Here is a 22202-nt window from a genome sequence, read left to right on the forward strand (position 1 = left end):
GATTAAAAAATCACTAAGATCAGATGACCAAGGTTTTTCTGTTTTTCACTTAATATACTATTATAGTTGAAAAACAAAACAGTTGTTTCCATAATATGAACTAGTGAAAGTGAGTTTTTTATTTTAGTTTTTTACATGTCCACTTTTTTCTTTTTTCTTCTTAATTGATACATAATAATTGTATCATATTTATGGGGTAGAGAATAATGTTATGATCCATGTATACATTGCATAATGATAATGTTAGGGTATTTAGCTTACCCATCACCTCATTTATTTATCATTTCTTTGTGGAGAGAACTTCAAAATCTTCTATTTATTTCGAAACACACAATATAACATTGTTAACTGCTGTATAGATATACATATATAGTTGTCCCACAGTCTTCCTGACAGATTGGTTTCCAGGACCCCCAGCGCATCCCAAAATCCACACATCTTCAATTCTCTCGATTGTTTCTGTGGAACTCAAGTATGGGAAAATACAGCCCTCTGTATACACAGGTTTGGCATCCCACAGATGCTGTATTTTCTATCTGCATTTGGCTGAAAAAAAATCTACGTATAAGTGGACCTTGATCAAGGGTCAACTGTATATATAAAACTCCTTAACTTAGATTAAAAATCCTACACACACACACACACACACACACACACACACACACACACAGAGTTCTATCCAAGTCAAGGAATTTCTGTTTCTAAAGTATCGTTTGTTTAAATACAGCATTTTATAATTTCCACTTATCCACTTCTGAAAGCCAGTGACTGGTAAGTACTAACAATTCTCTAAATATCAAAGTGGAACATTTTTTAATTAACAAGAGTGTTCCACAAGGGCTATTGAAAGAGAAATCTTCGAAAGTTGAATTCCTCTACATATCAGCAATAGAAAAAATATGAGGGGGAAAAGATCCTATTTACAAAAACCAACAATAACCACTATCTATCTTAACATCATAAATAAGCAAGATTGCACAAATAGAACTATAACACTTGACTCAACAGAGTGACATCTCATGTTACTGGATGACTAGAATTAGCTATTTAGAATTCAGAAGGGGATATATGTTTTAATTTACAAGAATTAGCCTACTGTGATGTTTGGGGAATAGTGAAGGGGGAGAAAAGGTTTTCACTTATATACTTTATATATAAAGTTGGTTTATGAAACAATGCAAAACTTTAAACAAAAATGTTAGAAAAATGTTAATTCTTCTAAAAGTGACATAAGTTTAATAAAATTAAAATTTTAACTTAATGACATGATTTTAAAATAAATGAGAGGAATTAAATCATTTTTGAAAATGAAGGGCTGTAGGAAGGCTAAAAGCTTGCCATATATTAAAATGTATTATAAAGCCACAATGGTTAACCATATTAAGAACGGTAAGACAAATTAATGGTATAGAATTGAAAGCCCAGACAAAAAGACTGTAATACATATACTATTATATGATAAATGAGGTATCATAAAATCACTGGGAAGGGCTATTCAATAAAAGGTCCTGGAAAAGTGGCTATTTCAAAATAAAAATCAATTTATATACTAACCTCATACTACACATCAAAATTCTATACAGATTAAAATTTTGAAGTAAAAAATCAAGCCAGTATAAAAAAGGAGATAAGCTAGGTCAGAATTTATTCAGAGAAATCACAACAGAAAGCATCAATATACTCATCTACATAAAAATTTACTATTTCTGTGCATCAAAATCAATCATAAACAAAATGAAAAGCAAACAAATTGGGAAGCAAAATTTGCCAAGAATGGTAAGAGAATAGTACACTAACGAGTAAGAAAAATATAAGGATCTCAATGTAAAGGGCAAAGATTACTAACAAATGATGGAAGAAAAAAATGTTCAAGCACTCTATTAATCAGAGAAATTCAATCTTAGAACACTAAGCAGCACTCTCCCCACTTCGGTAGTGAGACAGATCAGTGCAAGCTTTCAGGAAATCAATCTGATAATGAATCCAAGTCCCATAAAATATACACATGCTTTTGTCTAGTAATTCCTCATCTAAGAAATCTTTCCTAAAGAAATAATCAGAGCTGTGCATTTATGTGCAAAAATAGCCAGCGCAGAGTTACCGACAATGGCAAGAAAAATTGGAAACATAAATGGATTCTTTCCTTTCTAGCAGAGGCTCTTTCTATGAAGCACAGAATTTAGAATACAAGAGGTTCAGCTTTTGATTTACAGAGAATCTCGTTTTTTTTCTCAAGAAATGAACAATAGGATGTCAGAGCCAGTTCTCTACCCTTCTCAAATCAATTATCTAATATTTAGGTCACCCTTAGCAAAACAGCATCTTTTTGATAACTCAGACCCACTATCTCCTAGGCAACTGATTGAATAAAGAAAAATATAAAGCTTTGCTGAGAAATATGTAATTTTAAAGACTTCAATAAATGGAATGGCACATCTTGTCCCTCAGGTGAGAGAAGGGGATTAGTGGTAGAAGAGTAAAAGACAAAGAGGCAGACAGACATAGCATTTTAACCCCCATTTGTGTGGCATTTTTTAACAGTTTTACTGAGGTATCATTTACATACCATAAAATTCACCCATTTCAAGTGTACAATTAAATGGTTTTATGTATTTGCAGGATTGTACAACCAGGACAGCAGTATAATTTTAGGACATTTCTATCACCCCCAAAAGAAACTTCACGTCCATCAGCAATCACTTTCCATTCCCACCTTCAGCTCTAAGCAAACACAAATCTACTTTCTATCCCTAGGGAATTGCTTATTCTGCACATTCATATCAACGGAATCATACAATATGTGGTCTTTTGTGACTGGCTTCTTCCACTTAGCATAATGCTTTCAAGGTTCACCCATGTTACAGCACGTATCAGGACTTCATTCCTTTTTACAATATTCCATTGTGTAAGTAGATCACATTTTGCTCAGCCATTTATCCACTGGGGGACACTGGGGTGGTTGCCACTATTTGCCTATTATGAATAATGCTGCTATGAATATTCATGTGTGGACATATATGTTTTCATTTTTCTTGGGTCACATAGGTGACTGCTTGTTCCAAAGTGGCTGTACCATTTTACATTTCCATCAGCAGTGGATGAGTTGTTCATACTAGTCACTTTCAATCTTTTTAATTTCTCCTAAGATCGGCAGTGATGTTTGTGCTTTAATTCCTCATATAGTAACAAATCTTCTCTCCTTTTTTCTTGATCAGTGTAGATAAGGTTTATCAATTTTGTTGATAATTTTAAAGAATCACCTTTTTATTTCATTGATTTTCTACAGTTTTTCCATTCTGTATTTCATTTATTTCCACTGTAACCTTTATCATTTCCTTCTTTCTGTTTGAGTCTAGTTTGCTCTTCTTTTCTAGTTTCTTAAAGTAGAAAGTAAGTATTAATTTGAGCTCTGTCTTCTTTTTGTATATAGGCATTTGCAGCTGTCAGTTTCGCTTGGAACACTGCTTTTACCACATGCAGCACATTTTGGGTCATGTTTTCATTTTGATTCATTTCAAAGTTGTTTTTTTGTTTTTACTTTAGGTTCTGCGATACATGTGCAGGTCATGCAGGGTTGTTGCATAGGTGCATACATAACCAGGTGGTTTGCTGCCACTATTCCCCCTTTGACTATATCTAGCATTTCTCCCATGTTATCCTTCCCCACCCCCCACTATCCATCCCCTAGCCCCCTCAAGTGCCCCCAGTGTGTGATGCTTCTCTCCCTGAGTCCATGTGTTCTCATTGTTCGACACCCGCCTATGAGTGAGTGAGAACATGCAGTGTTTGGTTTTCTGTTCTTGTGTCAGTTTTCTGGGAATGATGGTTTCCAGATTCATCCAAGTCCCTACAAAGGACATGAACTCATCATTTTTTATGGCTGTGTAATATTCCATGGTGTATATGTGCCACATTTTCCTTGTCCAGTCTATCATTGATGGGCATTTGGGTTGGTTCCAGGTCTTTGCTATGGTACACAGGGCTGCAATGAACATACGTGTGCATGTGTCTTTATAGCAGAACAATTTATAGTTCTTTGGGTATATACCCAGTAATGGGATTGCTAGGTCAAATGGAATTTCTATTTCTAGATCCTTGAGAAATTGCCACATTGTCTTTCAAAATGGTTGAATTTACACTCCCACCAACTGTGTAAGAGTGTTCCTATTTCTCCACATCCTCTCCAGCATCTGTTGTCTCCAGATTTCTAAATGTTTGCCATTGTAACTGGCATAAGATGGTATCTCAATGTGGTTTTGATTTGCATTTCTCTAATGACCAGTGATGATGAGCACTTTTCCTATGTTTGTTGGCCTCATATATGTCTTCCTTTGAAAAGTGTCTGTTCATATCCTTTGCCCACTTTTGAATAGTGTTGTTTGTTTCCTTGTATATCTGTTTTAGTTCTTTGTAGATTCTGGATATTAGCCCTTTGTCAGATGGGTAGACTGCAAAATTTTTTTCCCATTCTGTTGGTTGCCAATTTGCTCTAATGATGGTTTCTTTTGCTGTACAGAAGCTCTGAATTTTAATTAGATCCCATTTTCCTATCTTGGCTTTTGTTGCCATTGCTTTTGGTGTTTTAGTCATGAAGTCCTTGCCTATGCCTATGTCCTGTATGGTTCTGCCTACATTTTTCTTCTAGGGTTTTTATGGTGTTAGGTTTTATGTTTAAATCTTTAATCCAACTGGAGTTAATTTTAGTGTAAGGTGACAGGAAGGAGTCCAGTTTCTGCTTTCTGCACATGGCTAGCCAGTTTTCCCAATACCGTTTACTAAACATGGAGGCCTTTCCCCATCGCTTGTTTTTGTCAGGTTTGTCAAAGATCAGTTGTAGATGTGTGGTATTGCTTCTGAGACCTTTGTTCTATTCCATTGGTCCATGTCTCCGTTTTGGTACCAGTACCATGCTGTTTTGATTACTGTAGCCTTGTAGTAGAGTTTGAAGTCCAGCAGTGTGATGACTCTGGCTTTGTTCTTTTTGCTTAGGATTGTCTTGGCTATGCGGGCTCTCTTGTGATTCCATATGAAGTTTAAAGTGGTCTTTTCCAGTTCTGTGAAGAAGGTCATTGGTAGCTTGATGGGGATAGTGTTGAATCTATAAATTACTTTGGGCAGTATGGCCATTTTCACAATATTTATTCTTCCTAACCATGAGCATGGAATGTTTTTCCATCTGTTCGTGTCCTCTCTTATTTCTTTGAGCAGTGGTTTGTAGTTCTCCTCAAAGAGGTCCTTTACATCCTTTGTTAGTTGTATTCCCAGGTATTTTATTCTCTTTGTAGCAATTGTGAATGCGAGTTCACTCTTGATTTGGCTCTCTGTCTGTTATTGGTATATAGGAATGCTTGTTATTTCTGCACACTGATTTTGTATCCTGAGACTTTGCTGAAGTTGCTTATCAGTTTGAGAGGATTTTGGGCTTAGACCATGTGGTCTTCTAAATATGCAATCGTGTCATCTGTATATAGAGACAGTTTGACTTCCTCCTTTCCTAAATGAATACACTTTATTTCTTTTTCTTGCCTGACTGCTCTGGCTAGAACTTCCAATACTATATTGAATAGGAGTGGTGAGAGAGGGCGTCCTTGTCTAGTGCCTGATTTCAAAGGGAATTCTTCCAGCTTTTGCCCGTTCAGTCTATTGACTGTAGGTTTGTCATAAATAGCTTTTATCATTTTATGATGCATCCCATCAATACCTAGTTTATTGAAAGTTTTTAGCATGAAGGTCTGTTGAATTTTGTCAAAGGCCTTCTCTGCATCTATTGAGGTAATCATGTGGTTTTTGTCTTTGGTTCCGTTTATGTGATGGATTACGTTTATGGACTTGCATTATGTTGAACCAGCCTTGCATCCCTGGGATGAAGCCTACTTGATCGTGATGAATAAGCTTTTTGATGTGTTGTTGCATTCGGTTTGCCAGTATTTTATTGAAGATTTTTGCATTGATGTTCACTATGGATATTGGCCTGAAGTTTTCTTTTTCAGTGAAGTCTCTGCCTGGTTTTGGTACCAGGAGGATGTTGGTCTCATAAAATGAGTTAGGGAGGATTCCTTCTTTTTGTATTGTCCGATATAGTTTCAGAAGGAATGGAACCAGCTCCTCTTTACATGTCTGGTAGAAATCGGCTATGAACCCATCTGGACCTGGACTTTTTTTGGTTGGTACACTATTGATTGCTACCTCAATTTCAGCCCTTGTTATTGGTCTATTCAGGGTTTCAACTTCTTCCTGGTTTAGTCTTGGTAGAGCCCAAGTGTCCAGGAATTTATCCATTTCTTCCTGGTTTACTGGTTTATGTATATAGAGCTGTTTGTAGTAATCTCTGACGGTAGTTTGTATTTCTGTGGGATCAGTAGTGATATCCCCTTTATCTTTTTTATTGCATCTATTTGATTCTTCTCTCTTTTCTTTTTTATTAGTCTGGCTAGTGGTCTGTCTATTTTGTTGATCTTTTCAAAAAACCAGCTCCTGGATTTATTGATTTTTTTGAAGGGTTTTTTATGTCTCTATCTCCTTCAGTTTAGCTCTGATCTTAGTTATTCCTTGTCTTCTGCTAGCTTTTGAGTTTTTTTTAAAACTTTCTCCTCTAGCTCTTTCAATTTTGATGATAGGATGTCATTTTAGATCTTTCCTTGTTTCTCATGTGGGCATTTATTGCTAAAAATTTCCCTCTTGACACTGCTTTAAATGTGTCCCAGAGATTCTGGTAAGTTGTATCTTCATTCTGATTGGTTTTGAAGAACATCTTTATTTCTGCCTTCATTTCATTGTTTATCCAGTTGACACTCAGAAGCAAGTTGTTCAGTTTCCAAGTGGTTGTGCAGATTTGAGCATGTTTCTTAATCCTGAGTTCTAATCTGATTGTGCTGTGGGCTGATAGAGTGTTTGTTATGATTTCCCTTCTTTTGCATTTGCTGAGGAGTGACTTGCTTCCAATTATGTGGTTAATTTTAGAGTAAGTGCAATGTGGTGCTGAGAAAAATGTATACCCTGTGGATTTGGGGTGTAGCATTCTATTTCTATTAGGTCTGCTTGGTCCAGCTCTGTATTCAAGTCCTGATGTCCTTGTTAATTTTCTGTTTCATTGATCTATCTGATATTGACAGTGGAGTGTTGAAGTCTCCCACTATTATTGTGTGAGAGTCTAAATCTCATTTTAGGCCATTAAGAACTTGCTTTATGCCCGAACGCGCCACCTGCCAGCGCCGCTGCCTGCCACCTCCCGCCAGCCTCACCGCTCCACCATGTTCGCATTCTGGCCCACTCACTGAAGAGTTGCCTTTCAGGCATGGCCACGGTCACTCGCCCGCCGCCAGGCCCCCGCCAGGAGAGGAAAAGTGAGGGGAGGGCGGCCGTTGGCCTAGCCCGATCGGGGCCTTGAGGCGCAGTGGAGCAGCTGCTCCCCGGCTGTGAGAGGCTGTGATGCTTGCACCTATAGAAACCATCTTGTGATGATGAGGCAACAAGTTGGAAAATGAAAGCAGGCTGCTGGGAATTCAGAGTTAAGAATGGAAAGTTCCTGGATCCTGGATGACCTTGTTAATCTTCCAGACTCACCAAGGGACTGCCAGTTGTTGGGCTTTTTATAAGGTAAAACAGATATGTCCTTATATTTAAAACCACTGTTCATCAGGATTCCTGTTACCTGTAGCCAAACACATTCTAACTTAGAAAGGATGGGCATTTACATGATCAACAAGTGAAATAAAGTGGAGAGGTGCCAGAAAAAAAAAAAAAAAAGAACTTGCTTTATGTATCTGGGTGCTCCTGTGTTGGGTGCATATATATTTAGGATAGTTAGCTCTTCCTGTTGGATTGATCCTTTTACCATTATGTAATGCCCTTCTTTGTCTCTTTTGATCTTTGTTGGTTTGAAGTCCATTTTATCAGAGACTAGGATTGCAACCCCTGCTTTTTTTTGTTCTCCATTTGCTTGGTAAATCTTCTTCCATCCTTTGAGTTCACATGTGTTTTTGTATGTGAGATGGGTTTCCTGAATACAGCAAACCGATGGGTCTTGACTTTTTATCCAGTGTGCCAGTCTGTGTCTTTTGATTGGGGCATTTCGGCCATTTACATTCAATGTTAATATTGTTATGTGTGAATCTGATCCTGCCATTTTGTTACTGAATGGTTTTCTTGTCTGTTAGCTGCCTCATTTTCTTCATTGCATTTTTTGGCTTTGCCATTTGGTTTACTTTTGCAGTGGCTGGTACTTGTTCCTTTCCATGCTTAGTGTTTCTTTCAGGAGCTATTGTAGGGCAGGTCTGGTGGTGATAAAATCTCCCAGTAATTGCTTGTCCATAAAGGATTTTATTTCTCCTTCATTTATGAAGCTTAGTTTGGCTGGATATGAGACTCTGGGTTGAAAGTTCTTTTCTTTAAGGATGTTGAATATTGGCCCCCACTCTGTTCTGGTTTGTAGGGTTTCTGCCAAGAGATCCACTATGAGTCTGACTGGCTTCCCTCTGTGGGTGACCTGACCTTTCTCTCTGGCTGCCCTTGCATTTTTTCCTTCATTTCAACCCTGGTGAATCTGATGATTATGTACCTTGGGGTTGCTCTTCTTGAGGAACATCTTTGTGGAGTCCTCTGTATTTCTTGGATTTGAATGTTGGACTGCCTTGTTAGGCTTGGGAAGTTCTCTTGGATAATATCCTGAAGATGTTTTCCAGCTTGGATTCATTCTCCTCGTCATATTCAGGTATACCAATCAAGTATAGATTAGGTCTTTCCACATAATCCCATTATTTCTTGGAGGCTTTGTTCATTTCTTTTCACTCTTTTTTCTCTTGTCTTGCCTTCTCTTTTTATTTCATTGAGCTGATCTTCAATCTCTGATATCCTTTCTTCTGCTTGATCAATTTGGCTATTAAAACTTTGTTTGCTTCCCGTAGTTCTCGTGCTGTGTTTTTCAACTCCAACAAGTCGTTTATGTTCTTCTCTAAGCTGGTTATTCTAGTTAGCATTTCGTCTAACCTTTTTTCAAGGTTTTTGGTTTCTTTGCATTGACTTAGAATGTGTTCCTTTAACTAGGAAAAGTTTGTTATTATCCATCTTCTGAAGCCTGTTTCTGTCAATTCGTTGCACTCTTTCTTGGTCATGTTGTGTTCCTGTGTTGTTGAGGAATTGTGATCCTTTGAAGGAGAAGAGGTGTTCTGGTCTTTGACGGTTTCATCTTTTTTGCACTGGTTTTTTCCCATCTTCATCGATTTACCTGGCTGTGATCTCAGGGAGCTGCTTGATGAGGTTCCTTGTCTGCCTGTCGAGGCCCTACTGGGTTTCTAGGGACTCCCATTTCAAAGTATTTTAAAATTTCCCTTGTGAATTCTTCTTTGGCCTATTGGTTATTTAAGAGTATACTGCTTAATTTTTATGTATTTGTCAACTTCCCCAATTTCCTTCTATTGTTGATTTCTGATTTAATTCCATTGTGATTGGAAAACGCACTTTGATTTTAATCCTTTAAAATTTACTGAGACTTCTTTTACAGCCTAGCATATGGTCCATCCTGGAGAAGGTTCCATGTGCATGTGATCACCGGTTGCTTCATGGAAACACCTTTTTATTATTTTCCATAAATCTCTCATTTCTTCCCAATTCTCTGGGGATCTTACTAGCAGTTTACTACTTTTAATAGCAATTATTACTGTATTCAGTGAGTGACACCCTACCCCATTTCAGGCTATTGACTCCCTATCACAAAACCTATTTTCTTTTCTTTTCTTTTTTTTTTTTTTTTTTTTTTGGAGACGGAGTTTCGCTCTTGTTACCCAGGCTGTAGTGCAATGGCACCACAATCTCGGCTCACCGCAACCTCCGCCTCCTGGGTTCAGGCAATTCTCCTGCCTCAGCCTCCTGAGTAGCTGGGATTACAGGCACACACCACCATGCCCAGCTAATTTTTTGTATTTTTAGTAGAGATGGGGTTTCACCATGTTGACCAGGATGGTCTCAATCTCTTGACCTCGTGATCCACCTGCCTCGGCCTCCCAAAGTGCTGGGATTACAGGCGTGAGCCACCGTGCCCGGCCCCAAAACCTATTTTCTTTACTCATTTTTAATCTTCACAATTGCCTTGAGGGAATTAACAAGAGCACTTCCTTGTTTTACAAATGGGAAACTTGGAAACACAGGGGGAATCTGCAACTTGTCTAAAGTGCTGCAGAAGCTGTGAAAGTGCAGCAGGAGTGGTCTAGGGCCTCCCAACAGCCATCCTCCCTGCGACAAGGTCCTGCTGCCACCGAACCTATTCAGGTCTCCAGAGAAACACAAACACAACAAGCAGGCTAGTCCTCCTCAAATGCTCTTTCTTATGCACAGGCACATGCAGGGGAAGCTTCTGGCTGTTCTCTCTTTTGCTTTCTGATTGAAACAATGAGGGCAGCCCACCTGGCACTGCAGCTGGGCCCACTGTTGGCCTAATCATGGGTTAGGGAGGTGAGCTATGAAATGTCCTCATTGTTTGGGTACAACAGTCTTAAGGCTTCAGAAGCACAAAAAGCCAAGAGTCCAAAGACTAAGCTGAGGTTGCATGTGGCATCAGAGAGGCCAGACTGTGATGAGAGATCAACAGATATAAATAGAAAAAAAATGCCCCTTTTCCAGAGCTTACTGCAAGTGAATATAGCTGCTGTCCCCATACAATGCAACAAATGCAACCAGCACCTAAATATCATCTACCGCTAATTAATTAGCATTTTTTGAGACAGGGTCTCGCTCTGTCACCCAGGCTAGAGTGCAGTGCTGCGATTTCAGTTCCCTGCAACCTCCACTTCCAAGGCTGAGACAATCCTCCCACCTCAGCCTCCCAAGTAGCTAGGACTACATAAACGCACCACCCATGCCCGGCTAATTTTTGTATTTTTTCTAAAGACGATGTCTCTCCATGTTGCCCTGGCTGGTCTTGAACTCCTGGGCTGAAGGGATCCTCCAGCTTTGGCCTCCCAAAGTGTTGAGATTACAGGTGTAAGTCATTGCACCTGGTCTAATTACCTTTCATTAATCTAGCAGCCCCCTACCCAGAAAAACCTCCCTTTGGAAAGGAGGCTCCCATGTGGGGCTTAGCCAAGGTCAGAGCCAAGGAGTGTCCTTTCCAATACCCTGGGCAGAGGCTCCATGTCCGCTTGCCTGGGATGTCAGTAAGTGGATCCCTCTGTAACCTCTGTAACTCTGTGATTCCAGAATTCTAAAAGGGTAGGTTGTGTGGTTTTTGCTCACAACCCCACATGCGGATTTATTACTTGAATTCAAATGCCAGCCTGTTTCACTGGTAGGGAGAGAAGAACAAGGCTCTTCTTTATAAATATTCGGTGTTCTAATGGTATCAAGAAAAGCTAAGACTTCTGTCTTTCAATCAAAGCAAGTAGAGAAAGCAATGAGACTATGTTGAATATGCAGAGACTGTCATCATGATAAAAACCACCTCTGGAATTGCAGGTTCCATCGTGATCCAAGTCCCAGGTAGACCTGCACACCCTGGACTCACCAGTTGCTAGGTTGGACCCCCTCAGCCTGCTTTTCATGCCAAAGCCCAGACTAGGGCTTCCTCTCATGTGTCTAAGCCTCATTCTTAGACACAAGGACCCAAGAAATGATCAGAGGCAAAATTCCCTTTCAGCTGGTCAGTTGAAAAACTACCAAAAGGACTGGCTTTCAAGTTTCAGATTCAGAGAATGTTCTCCCACCATCATATAACTCATGTTTTTTGATATCACAGGCTTAAGAAGCCTCGTCAGTCATTTCTCTAAGTGCCAGCACCACCATCTCCACTCATTCACTCAAACATTCCCCATGAGAGGTGGAAGCTGAAGATTATCTTGGGGAATGCTTACAAAGCTCCTTGTCCTGTATCTAAAAGCCCGACATATCCCAAAGTGGAGTCTTAACTAGTATTCAGTAACATGTGGTTGCATGATGAAAGATAAGCAGGTCTCTTTATCATATGCCATCTGAGCGCCTGTACTATGCTAATGTGCTTGTCAATCTCTAAGCTGGTGTTAGTGCTGCAGCTGTAGTTGAGATTTGACCAGAGAGGCAAGTTTCTCTCTCCTCTTGTCTGTCTGTCTCTCCCCCATCGCTCTTTTGTGGAATATTCAGAAGGGCTATAATTCCATACAACATACACTGGGTAATGCCAGGCTGGTTTCTATCTGAGCATGTCATGCTTGGTGCAAGGTCTCCCCACTAGTAGACAGAAATATACAATAGCACCCACTTTTACAACATGCCTCATACAAACTTGGGCACACTAAGATCCAACTCAGCCCTCATGAAAATAAGCACCACATACAATGTGACTGAACCTAAAGCTATTTTTAGAGCCTAGTGTACCGTGTGGAGCGTGCACAGTTCCTGCATTCTATACTGTGTGAATTATAAACTCCTCTGTGGCATGAGCAAACTTCAGTGGTCACCGGTTGTACGGACTCTGACTTTCACAAAGGTACTTAAGGATTCATGCCAACAATGAACAACAAAACCAAACAAAACAAAAGAAGTCAGATCTATACGTGCCTTATATTCTATGCAGAGAATATGGAACTCTGAGTGCATTATTACCATAGAAGCAAAGTCATAAATGGTGATTAAGTTCCTAGACTGACCCACAATGCAGCTAAAATAAGACACATCTGCAATATTATCAACAATTAAAACTGAAAGATAATGAGATTAAATAAAAGACATTTTTATTCATAAAAAATACTTATGCTCAGTGATGTACCAAGTGGGGGCAGTCTGTGCCCAAGCAAGAAAGGGCTGCCTGTAGAGAATTCACAAACAATAAGGAAACAATAATGAAGCCCACAACGTTAGTTGGCTTTTTACTTTCACCACTTGCTGACAATAGAAAACAACATCAGTAACAAAATATTGCTCCTTTATGGAAAAAAGGGTTCAACAAGAAGTGATGAAGTAATTAAGGGTACTTGCAGCTATGAAGGAGGAGACTTTGGCATACCCATGGGAATTTCAGTATGATTCTTTATTTTGCCCAAATTAATATCTATACCTAGAGTCATGCCCATGGGAGTCCTTTTTTTTTTTTTATTTAAATGCTCATTAATCATAATCTTGGTCCATAGGGGTATCACAGATAGAACAAGGATCAGGACACAGATTCTATGAGTTCAATGAGCAATTCTTAGGCAAAAAAGCAAAGGGGCTAAAAAAATCTATAAGTAAGGTGAGAAGCCATGGGTCTGGGATGGAATTGCACAAATAGTGAACACTGAATCAGAAGAATCAAAGGCATCCTCCATCAAGATTCTCCCATGGAGAAAGAAAAGGTGGGCAGAAGAAGGAGCTTCCTAGGAGAGCCACCAGGTGGAGCCACCACCACAAACCCACTTCACGGCTGGTTCTCTGGGTAGACCTGGGTAAACACCAGCAGTTGTGGTGGGAATCAAAACCCATGACTAACCCATGGGAGACTCATTACTCTGTTAATGCCTTGAAATCAGAACACACAGAGGCAGAAGATTAACTATAACAGAAAAAAAAAATTCTAAAAAACAATTTTATCAATGACCCACACATAATTGCAACATGATCGCAATACCCTTCTACGTAGTTCTTACTATGCATTTCACCACCCCTCACTCTAGGCTCAACAGGCTCGGAAAATAATATGGACAAGGGCAATACACACTCTAACATCAATTGCTGGTGCTAACAACGCGGTGTCCCAATAAAACTTGCCAGAAATGCAGCCAGGGATCAGTTAGTTTAAAAGATGTGTTTAAAGGCTCTTGACTCTCAAGCTTTTGAGAATGAAGGCCCACTGGAAAATAAAACTATAGATGCATATACAGATACATTCACACAGATGTATATATTATTGAATGACTATATATCATATCCAACCCCATTCACACTGTCACTTCGCCAGATTTTCATTTCCCTTGGGAAAGACCAGCTCAGGTGATGGTCAAGAGCTTCTATACAACAGTAATGACTTCTGTTAACTCTTATTCTACCTGTCCATAAACACCAGCTCCTTAAGTAAAAATGACAGGCAATACTGAAACTCAAAGAAAAGTCTGACCCAAACTGCCACATTATCAGATTACCAGTTAACTGGAGAGAATTCACATTTGTTTCTCCAATAGAAAACTTGAAAGAAACAAAGTCTCATCTCTACAAAATCAGCCCCAGTTCTCACATTCACCTTAAAAAACAAACCACTGGCAAACCCAAGAGGTTGACATTTTCTTTATTAAGGACATACTTTTTCCATCCTTTGTTTACAGTTTCCTTTCTGCCAAAGAGCCCACAGCCTATCAAGATCCACACCACCGCCTCAGAGCCATGAGGAGCATTCCAAGCCTGCACACTAAAAGCTGGAAAAAATGGTTCCCCTTCAGGGTAAGGGGAAAAGGAAAGGCTGTCACTTAGACCTATTTAGGGATTGGAATGACTAGTGCTGAAACTATGAGGAGAAGAAAGGTAAACATTAACCAAAATTCTGACAGCTACAGGCAGCAGACCAAAATGGAGAGAGCGCCCTTCCGTGTGGCAAACATGAGGCCCATGTTAACGTGGAAGAACTTCTGCACTAACTTTTAAAGCAACATTGTGTCACCAGAGGAAGAGCAGCCGTTGATTCCTCTGTTAAGGAAAACTTTTAAATGGAACCTGTCTGAAGGATAAAACACACCAGAAATGAACCCACAGAGCAATGTTCTACAGTCAGTCATATCCACGTATCAATTCAGAGAGCAACCCTCCCCCATCTTAACTTGAATCTCATTAGACAGATGATCTCACCTCGTAGCATCAGAGCTAGACCTGTTACAAATAACATCTTTTAAACCGTCAGATATTTCAGCATTAATCTCTGGAAGGGGCAGTAAAATGCAAATGCATAACAAACCTTAAATAAAGATGGTAAAAGCAGTTTATCTTTGGGAGGCAGATGCCAAAGTAGCAGAGCGACTTAAAAAGAGGACTATAAAATACATTTTATATCAGGAGAGCATAATAATAATAATAATAGCAAAAAATAATAAATGTGCAAAATACAATAGAGACTTACCAAACACTGAATTCATGATAAACTGGAAATAGAAACAAGGACATATAAAGCCAACCAGAAACCCACGGAGTGGCTTCACATTCAGAATGACAGAAGTAAATACAAGATACATCCCCACCTTGCCATCCAAATGATATCAGAAATGTGTAGCACTTTCTCAACGTTATCCCAAGGGATACAACAGACTGAAGTTACTTGCAGGCAGGACTGGCTGGTGTTTTTCCAGTCTTTATCTGCCCCAGTACCACACACAAGGCCAGGTGCATAGTAGGCATGCACTAAACATGTGCTACTGAATGTTCATGGATATCTACCAAAAAGTGAGGAAGGAACAATATCCAAAATTCCTGGCAACAGGAGAGGTTCAGAGAGAGGCAAAGATACATCTTCTCCATGTGCTCTGCTAACACTGTAAAGGAGAACCCTGAAACGCAACCTGGTCCTCACAGGGGCCAGCAGGCTATTGATGACAGCCTGGATACTTAACTGATCACATGGATAAAGTTAGCCAGGAAATCCTTCTAAGGATCAAGTCTTTTTTTTTTTTTGTTTTGAGACAGGGTCTCATTCTGGCACCCAAGCTGGAGTGCAGTGGCATTATCACAGCTCACTGCAGCCTTGACCTCTAGGACTTAAGTGATTCTCCTACCTCAGCCTCCTGAGTAGCTAGGACTACACGTTTATGCCATTATACCTACCTAATTGTTTTGTTTTGTTTTAGAGATGGGGTCTTGCTATGTTGCCCCGGCTGGTCTTCAGCTCCTGGGCTCAAGCAATCCTCCTACCTGAGCCTTCCAGAGTTCTGGTATTAAAGGCATCAGCCACTGCATCCAGCTTGATTTTTTTCTCTCATTTTTAATTCAAGTAAACATTTTTGTCCATTTGTCTATATTCAAATGGACAAAAATCCACTGTTCATTTTCAAGAACCTATTTAGGATATTTGCTATTAAGTGTTTGAACTTCTGTTTTATTCCATTTTTCTTCTAAATTCAATACATGAATGCTTTTTTTTTTTTTTTTTTGGAGACGGAGTTTCACTCTTGTTGCCCAGGCTGGAGTGCAATGGTACAATCTTGGCATTTGAATGCTTTTTTTTTTGAGACGGAGTCTCGCTCTTGTTACCCAGGCTGGAGTGCAATGGTGCAATCTCGGCTCACTGCAACCTCTGCCTCCTGGGTTCAGGCAACTCTCCTGCCTCAGCCTTCCGAGTAGCTGGGATTACAGGCACGTGCCACCATGCCCAGCTAATTTTTTGTATTTTTAGTAGAGACGAGGTTTCACCATGTTGACCAGGATGGTCTCGATCTCTCGACCTCGTGATCCACCCGCCTCGGCCTCCCAAAGTGCTGGGATTACAGGCTTGAGCCACCGCGCCCAGCAGCATTTGAATGCTTTTTAAAAAAATGTCTCTATATATCAATGTTCCAATTTAGGAAGACCCATCATTCTCTTTTATGGGTTTAACGATAGAAGAAACAAAAGAATAAATTTTTCTTAGAAGAAAACAGACAACTCTCTTCTGTCTGGTTCATCAAGAGAATGACATTTGGCTCCAAGGAGTTTTCACATTTTCTGGCTGTAACTTATCAATATACTGGTGTCTGAGATAACTTCAGGACATACATCATCCAAGCTGCAAGTTTAAATGAAAAATGACTACTTGGCTGGGCGCAGTGGCTCATACCTGTAATCCTAGAACTTTGGAAGGCCGAGATGGGTGGATCACCTGAGGTCAGGAGTTTGAAATCAGCCTGGCCAATGTGGTAAAACTCCATCTCTAGTAAAAATACAAAAAAAAAAATAATAATTAGCCAGGTACCCTGCTGGGCACCTGTAATCCCAGCTGCTCAGGAGGCTGAGGCTTGAGAATCACCTGAACCCAGGAAGCAGAGGTTGCAGTGAGCTGAGATCATGCCACTTCACTCTCAGCCTGGGCAGCAGAGCCAAACTCTGCCTCAAAAAAAAAAAAAAAAAGAAGAAGAAGAAGAAGAAGGAAAAATAACTTCTTATTTCTCAGGAAAGGCTTGTTTTAAACAGGAAGTTCTGTGACTCAGGTAAGGACCACAGAAATGGCCAGAGGTGGGCACAGACACAATTGACCCTGAGGTTCTAATGCCAAAATGTATAGCTGATGGCTGCCAAGTCAGCTGGGAGGACCTACTTTCTCTCAATTCCAGTTACATTATCTTCTCAAATGAAAAGCCAGCCAGGGCCAGGCGCGGTGGCTCACACCTATAATCCCAGCACTTTAGGAGGCCGAGGTGGGTGGATCATGAGGTCAAGAGATCGAGACCATCCTGGTCAACATGGTGAAACCTCGTCTCTACTAAAAAAAAATACAAAAATTAGCTGGGCATGGTGGCGTGCACCTGTAGTCCCAGCTACTTGGGAGGCTGAGGCAGGAGAATTGCTTGAACCCAGGAGGTGGAGGTTGCGGTGAGCCGAGATCATGCCATTGCACTCCAGCCTGGGTAACAAGAGCAAAACTCCGTCTCAAAAAAAAAAAAAAAGCCAGCCAAGCACGGTGGCTTATACCTGCAATCCCAGCACTCTGGGAGGCTGAGGCAGGAGGCTTGCTTGAGCCCAGGAGTTCAAGACCAGCCTGGCAACATGGCAAAACCCCAGGTCTACAAAAAATCAGTAAATTAGCTAGGTGTGGTGGCTCACGCCTTGTAGCCCCAGCTACTCAGGAGGCTAAGGCGGGAGGATCACCCAAGCCCAGGGAGGTCAAGGCTGCAGTGAGCCATAATCGTGCCACTGCACTCCAGCCTGGGTGCCAGAGTGATACCCTGTTTCCAAAAAAAAAAAGAAGAAGAAAAGAAAGCCCATGGAGTCATTCCAGTACCTCCCTAAATCAACTCTGCAGACATTTACAAAGGTTAAAACTGAAAATTGAAACTGATCAGTCCCCAAACTAAGGTTTCCATAGCCCTGGCCTTTTCTCAAGGCTATGAATAGCTTCCTTCAAACCCAGGATGGCTTCTGACCTTATGCAGGTGTCTGGGGAGGGTGAGCTCATCCCACAATGTAAGGGACTACTATCTGTTTGCAGCTGCTGCAAAGTGAGGCATGTTACAAGACGCAAAAACAGCTGAACACAATGAGGCAAACTTCTTCAGCTAGGCCTATCTCAAGTTCAGGACCCAATGAGGTGGTTCAATTTCAGACTCATGATATAAATAGACTTCAATATTTCATTATTAAACCAATTTCAAGCATGTATCAAATGATGAGGTCCATATAAAGAAAACAGTCATCTCGTCTTTGATCAAATTGAAGGAAGAGAACTTGTGTTCATTGTATTAAAGTCTTATAGGGTCCAAGGCTGAATCACAAGGTGGACTCATATCCTCTAAGAACCCATGTTAGCGAATCAAAGCAGGCTGTTAATAAACCTTGAAAGCAACTTCCTTCCCTAATAGCCACAGCAACAGTAATAGACCAAAATATCGGAAAGGTTGCTGGAGACAAAGCTTGATGATGGAAACAAAGGAGGAGGGGGCCCCTTCATTTACAGTAACTCATAAAACTTTAAAAATCAGTTGGACAGAAGTACTTACAAGTAACTAGAATCATCCCACAGATTTAGCCTCTGATCCTTGTTTTAAGGGGGGAAAAAAGTGTTGTTGTTGTTGTTGTTGTTGTTGTTTTTCATTGATTTGGGGTGGGAAAAAATGTAGCTTTTGAGCTCAGTACAATGAACTATTTATCTGGCCTGACAAGGCCAATCAATCTACCCCCGCTGTTTATTATAAGCGGTAGTAGAATACTGGTAGTCTTGATGGGTGGGGGAGGGCCAGAGGCAGCCCAGGGCCTGGTACACAATGCTTCCCTTCAGCTGGAAATTTATGTTAGGCCCAGGTGACCCAGAAGGTCAGGGTGAAGCCTTGGACAGAATGAAGGCAATTTGTTTTGGGCTTCGTATTTACAGAATGCCTCCGTGTACTCGGGTCCCACAACCACCAGCAGATTCCGTATATAAAATGCCTTGGAGTGAAAGGTTGGCCATAACCAGGCTGCAGGCCCAAGGCAGAAGGCTTTCAAAAAGGAACATAAGGTAGTAAGCCATCCCTTTGCATTCCAATTTTTGGTGAACGAAAAATTCCATGGGGGAACTCAGAGGCCAGATTTTACTTGTGAAGAGACAGTCATCTGAAAAATTCTATTCCATCATTGATTTAAAGTTCTCAGGTAATTTTACTGAACTCATCCAAATAATTACCTCAATTCCTTACCTTAATTAATTCCTTCTCTTGTTAAATTAATTAATTGTTTTAAATCTCTTATAGACTTGACAAAAACCAGGGCTGGCCAAAGAGGCCTTGCTGCTGGTCAATGTGTGTGCAACTGCTGTGCTTACAGACTCAAGAGGCAGCCGGAGGAATGAGAGGGCTCCTTCTCATTGGTTTGGAAGTGCAGAAAGAAGACACACTGAACTCTAGCTCACCAAATCCAATGAATGCAGGTCTCAGTAGTTTGAGAGCTTATTTGCAAGAATGCAGGAGGCACTTTTGGGCAAGACTGTAGTTTTATAGCAAAGGGCACTTAATTCTTAAAATGGGGAATCCCCTGCTTTGGTAGGATGAATTTAAGAAAACGAGTAAAGAAAGAAAATCCTATAGCTGCTAACCAATGTGGGCCTCTAGCCAATATTTTATCTGAATAATTCAAAAAGGGAAATGTAACCCAGGGCAGCTGGAGGCGGCAGAGGAAGAGACAGGAAGGAAGAGAGGCACAAAGCTGTGATCAATGGGCAGTTTACTGGACAAATTCTTATCCTGTCTAAATTTTATGAAAGATTAGCTGTTCTTCCTCCCCATGGTTATGCAAACTTGCCTTCTGTTTTTCTGGTTAATGGAACTCTTTGCTAATCTAGTTCCTGTGCCGCTTTCAAACAGCTCTCTATTTCTCTTTAAGGAAGTAATAAGCCCACTAAAAGCTGTCAGCCAAGCACTAACCTACAGGCATGCTCAGCATGTGCCCTGGCTGGTCCAAGATCAGGAAAAACTGAAGGGCCCTAGTGTGCCCACAATATAAAATCTCTGCAGTCCTGTATTCTCTCTCACATTTTTTCAAACAATTATCTGCAAGAGGGGATGGGAGAGAAAACAAAACTCTAACAAGCTGAAACCTGAAAATCTGCCTTGAGGTCTCAAAAGAGAGAAAACAAGATTGTTAAAGGTCTTCTGGTCAGATGGATGTGTTGGCTGTATCTTTGCACGTTCTGCCTCATAAACTCAGGGAGGCAGGGTCTGCACTAGGGAGCCTAGCAGTTAGCTAGAGAAAGAACTTGATAAGGTTTGCCTTAAATTAAAAGGAGAGCGTGGTTAGACACATTGCTCATGCCTGCACCACAGCATTCTCTAAATCACCTTTCATCCATAAAAATGGATATGAAAGTGAAAGCTAAAGACCTAGAAAAAAAAAGACCTAGAAAAATCATCATTTACAAATGTAGTACGCCTTCCCACTGTGAAAAAAATTTTTTATTAGTTTCCTATATTACAGTTACTATATATCTAGATAGATTGAGATAGATAGATAGATAGATAGACAGTCACTTGCTAAGTAAGCATGTGTGTGTATCCAAAATGTATACCAAAAGACAAAAGGATAAACTCCATTCAATTTTTCAGCAATATAAAATTTGACACAGTTCACCAGAAGTTTCCAGTTTTTGTTTATGTGCAGGGAGGGGAACTCTTTTTCCTTTCCCATACCTCTCTTATTGGTTCTTAAAATCGTTTCAGAAGACAGCAAAGAGTTTCCACTGGGCACTTCATGCATGGGCTTTTCTGGAGCTTTGTTGGCGAGGGGGTCTTTCTTCATCTCTTTCTTTATTTCCTGTGAGGACAGATAAAAGGAAAACAAGACTATAGCTTGAAACTTTAGAATGCCTCTTGGACTATCTTAAGTTTCATCTTTCTGGAAATGAACTATAGCAATGCCAACTTAACATGATGCTTTAAAAACACGATTTTCTATATTTTTGTAGTTTTCTTACATTTATTGGAGACACACCTGGTGTTATAAAATGGAATAAGGCCCAGTATGGTGAGGTGACCTTATATAACTATGGAAATTCCATGTGACTATAAACACAATGAGTGAAACATAAAAGCCACCATACAGCTCTAAGTGACAGCCTGTTCTTGTTAAACAATGACAAGCTTTGGCCAAGAAGACTCACCCCCTTAAAAAGCATTCTGATTTCTCTTCTTCTCAACAGAGATTTAGAGAAGCATATTCCCAAATTACCATTGTGCTCACAAGTATACTAAACCTAAAAGAAGAGGATTCTAACGCATTTGCAGTCATCAAGTTGCTCTGGCATTTCAACTCTTGACAAAGAAAAAAGTAAGGATGGCTTATCACTCTAGATCAGGGGTCAGCAAATGAATGCTCACCACTCACTTTTGTAAAGAAAGTTTCATTAGAACACAAATACACTCACACATTTAAGTATTTTGTACTGCTGCTTTGATGCTACACCTGCGGAATTGAGTAGTTGCAACAGAGATCAAAGTCTAAAATATCTGGCCCTTTACAGAAAAAGTTCAGACTCCTGCTCTAGGTAGACTCTTAATCAAAGCTCCATTAAGATCTAAATTTCTAAATTCTGATGGCTGATATAATTATTTCAAATTACTTTAATAATTTACATAATTGTTTTCAAAAGCATTAATAGCCCAAGATAATAGTGACTCACAAAGCGTAGGTCTGTATACAGGAATTCCTCCAAAAGGAGTAAAGAGTTTCTAGGCTTGTCTGAACCCATCATCACAGTAACTTGAGGAAAAGTGAAAGCTTAGGGGCTGACCCAAAGCATGGCTGAATGGCAGGAAGAGCTCAAAGATGAGGGATGTGTTCCTTAGCAAGAGCCCATGAGGTAAGAAATGGAGATTGGCTCTCCGCTGGAAGGAAGAGAGATGCTAAATTAGGTAGGGGGCCATGATTAGGCCCAAGCAGAGGGCAGAGGCAGAAAGAAAGCAGCAAAAGTTTGTCAAAACAATGGGACTGCCTGCAGCTTCCTGCATACTCAAGAGTGTGTTAGTTAAGTTACCATATCCAATTCCCCTATTGCTAGCTCTGTTCACAGCAGCCTCACCCTCCTTTCCTCCCTCACCAGGGCCCCACCGGAAACCAACAACTGGGGC

The 22202-nt window shown here is 40.3% G+C and overlaps 1 protein-coding gene across 8 annotated transcripts in view; it reads right to left on the minus strand.

Moving 5' to 3' along the window:
- SH3KBP1 (SH3 domain containing kinase binding protein 1) overlaps positions 1–22202 on the minus strand; it is a 388693-nt gene that overhangs the window by 223120 nt on the left and 143371 nt on the right. For all 8 annotated transcript variants that reach the window (XM_074392221.1, XM_074392222.1, XM_010334883.3 and 5 more), the window contains one exon: positions 20766–20889. In XM_074392221.1, the coding sequence (XP_074248322.1) occupies positions 20766–20889 (124 nt within the window). The remainder of the gene's footprint in view (positions 1–20765; positions 20890–22202) is intronic.

The sequence above is a fragment of the Saimiri boliviensis genome, chromosome X (genome assembly GCF_048565385.1).
Source record: "Saimiri boliviensis isolate mSaiBol1 chromosome X, mSaiBol1.pri, whole genome shotgun sequence".
Classification (NCBI taxonomy): Eukaryota; Metazoa; Chordata; class Mammalia; order Primates; family Cebidae; genus Saimiri; species Saimiri boliviensis.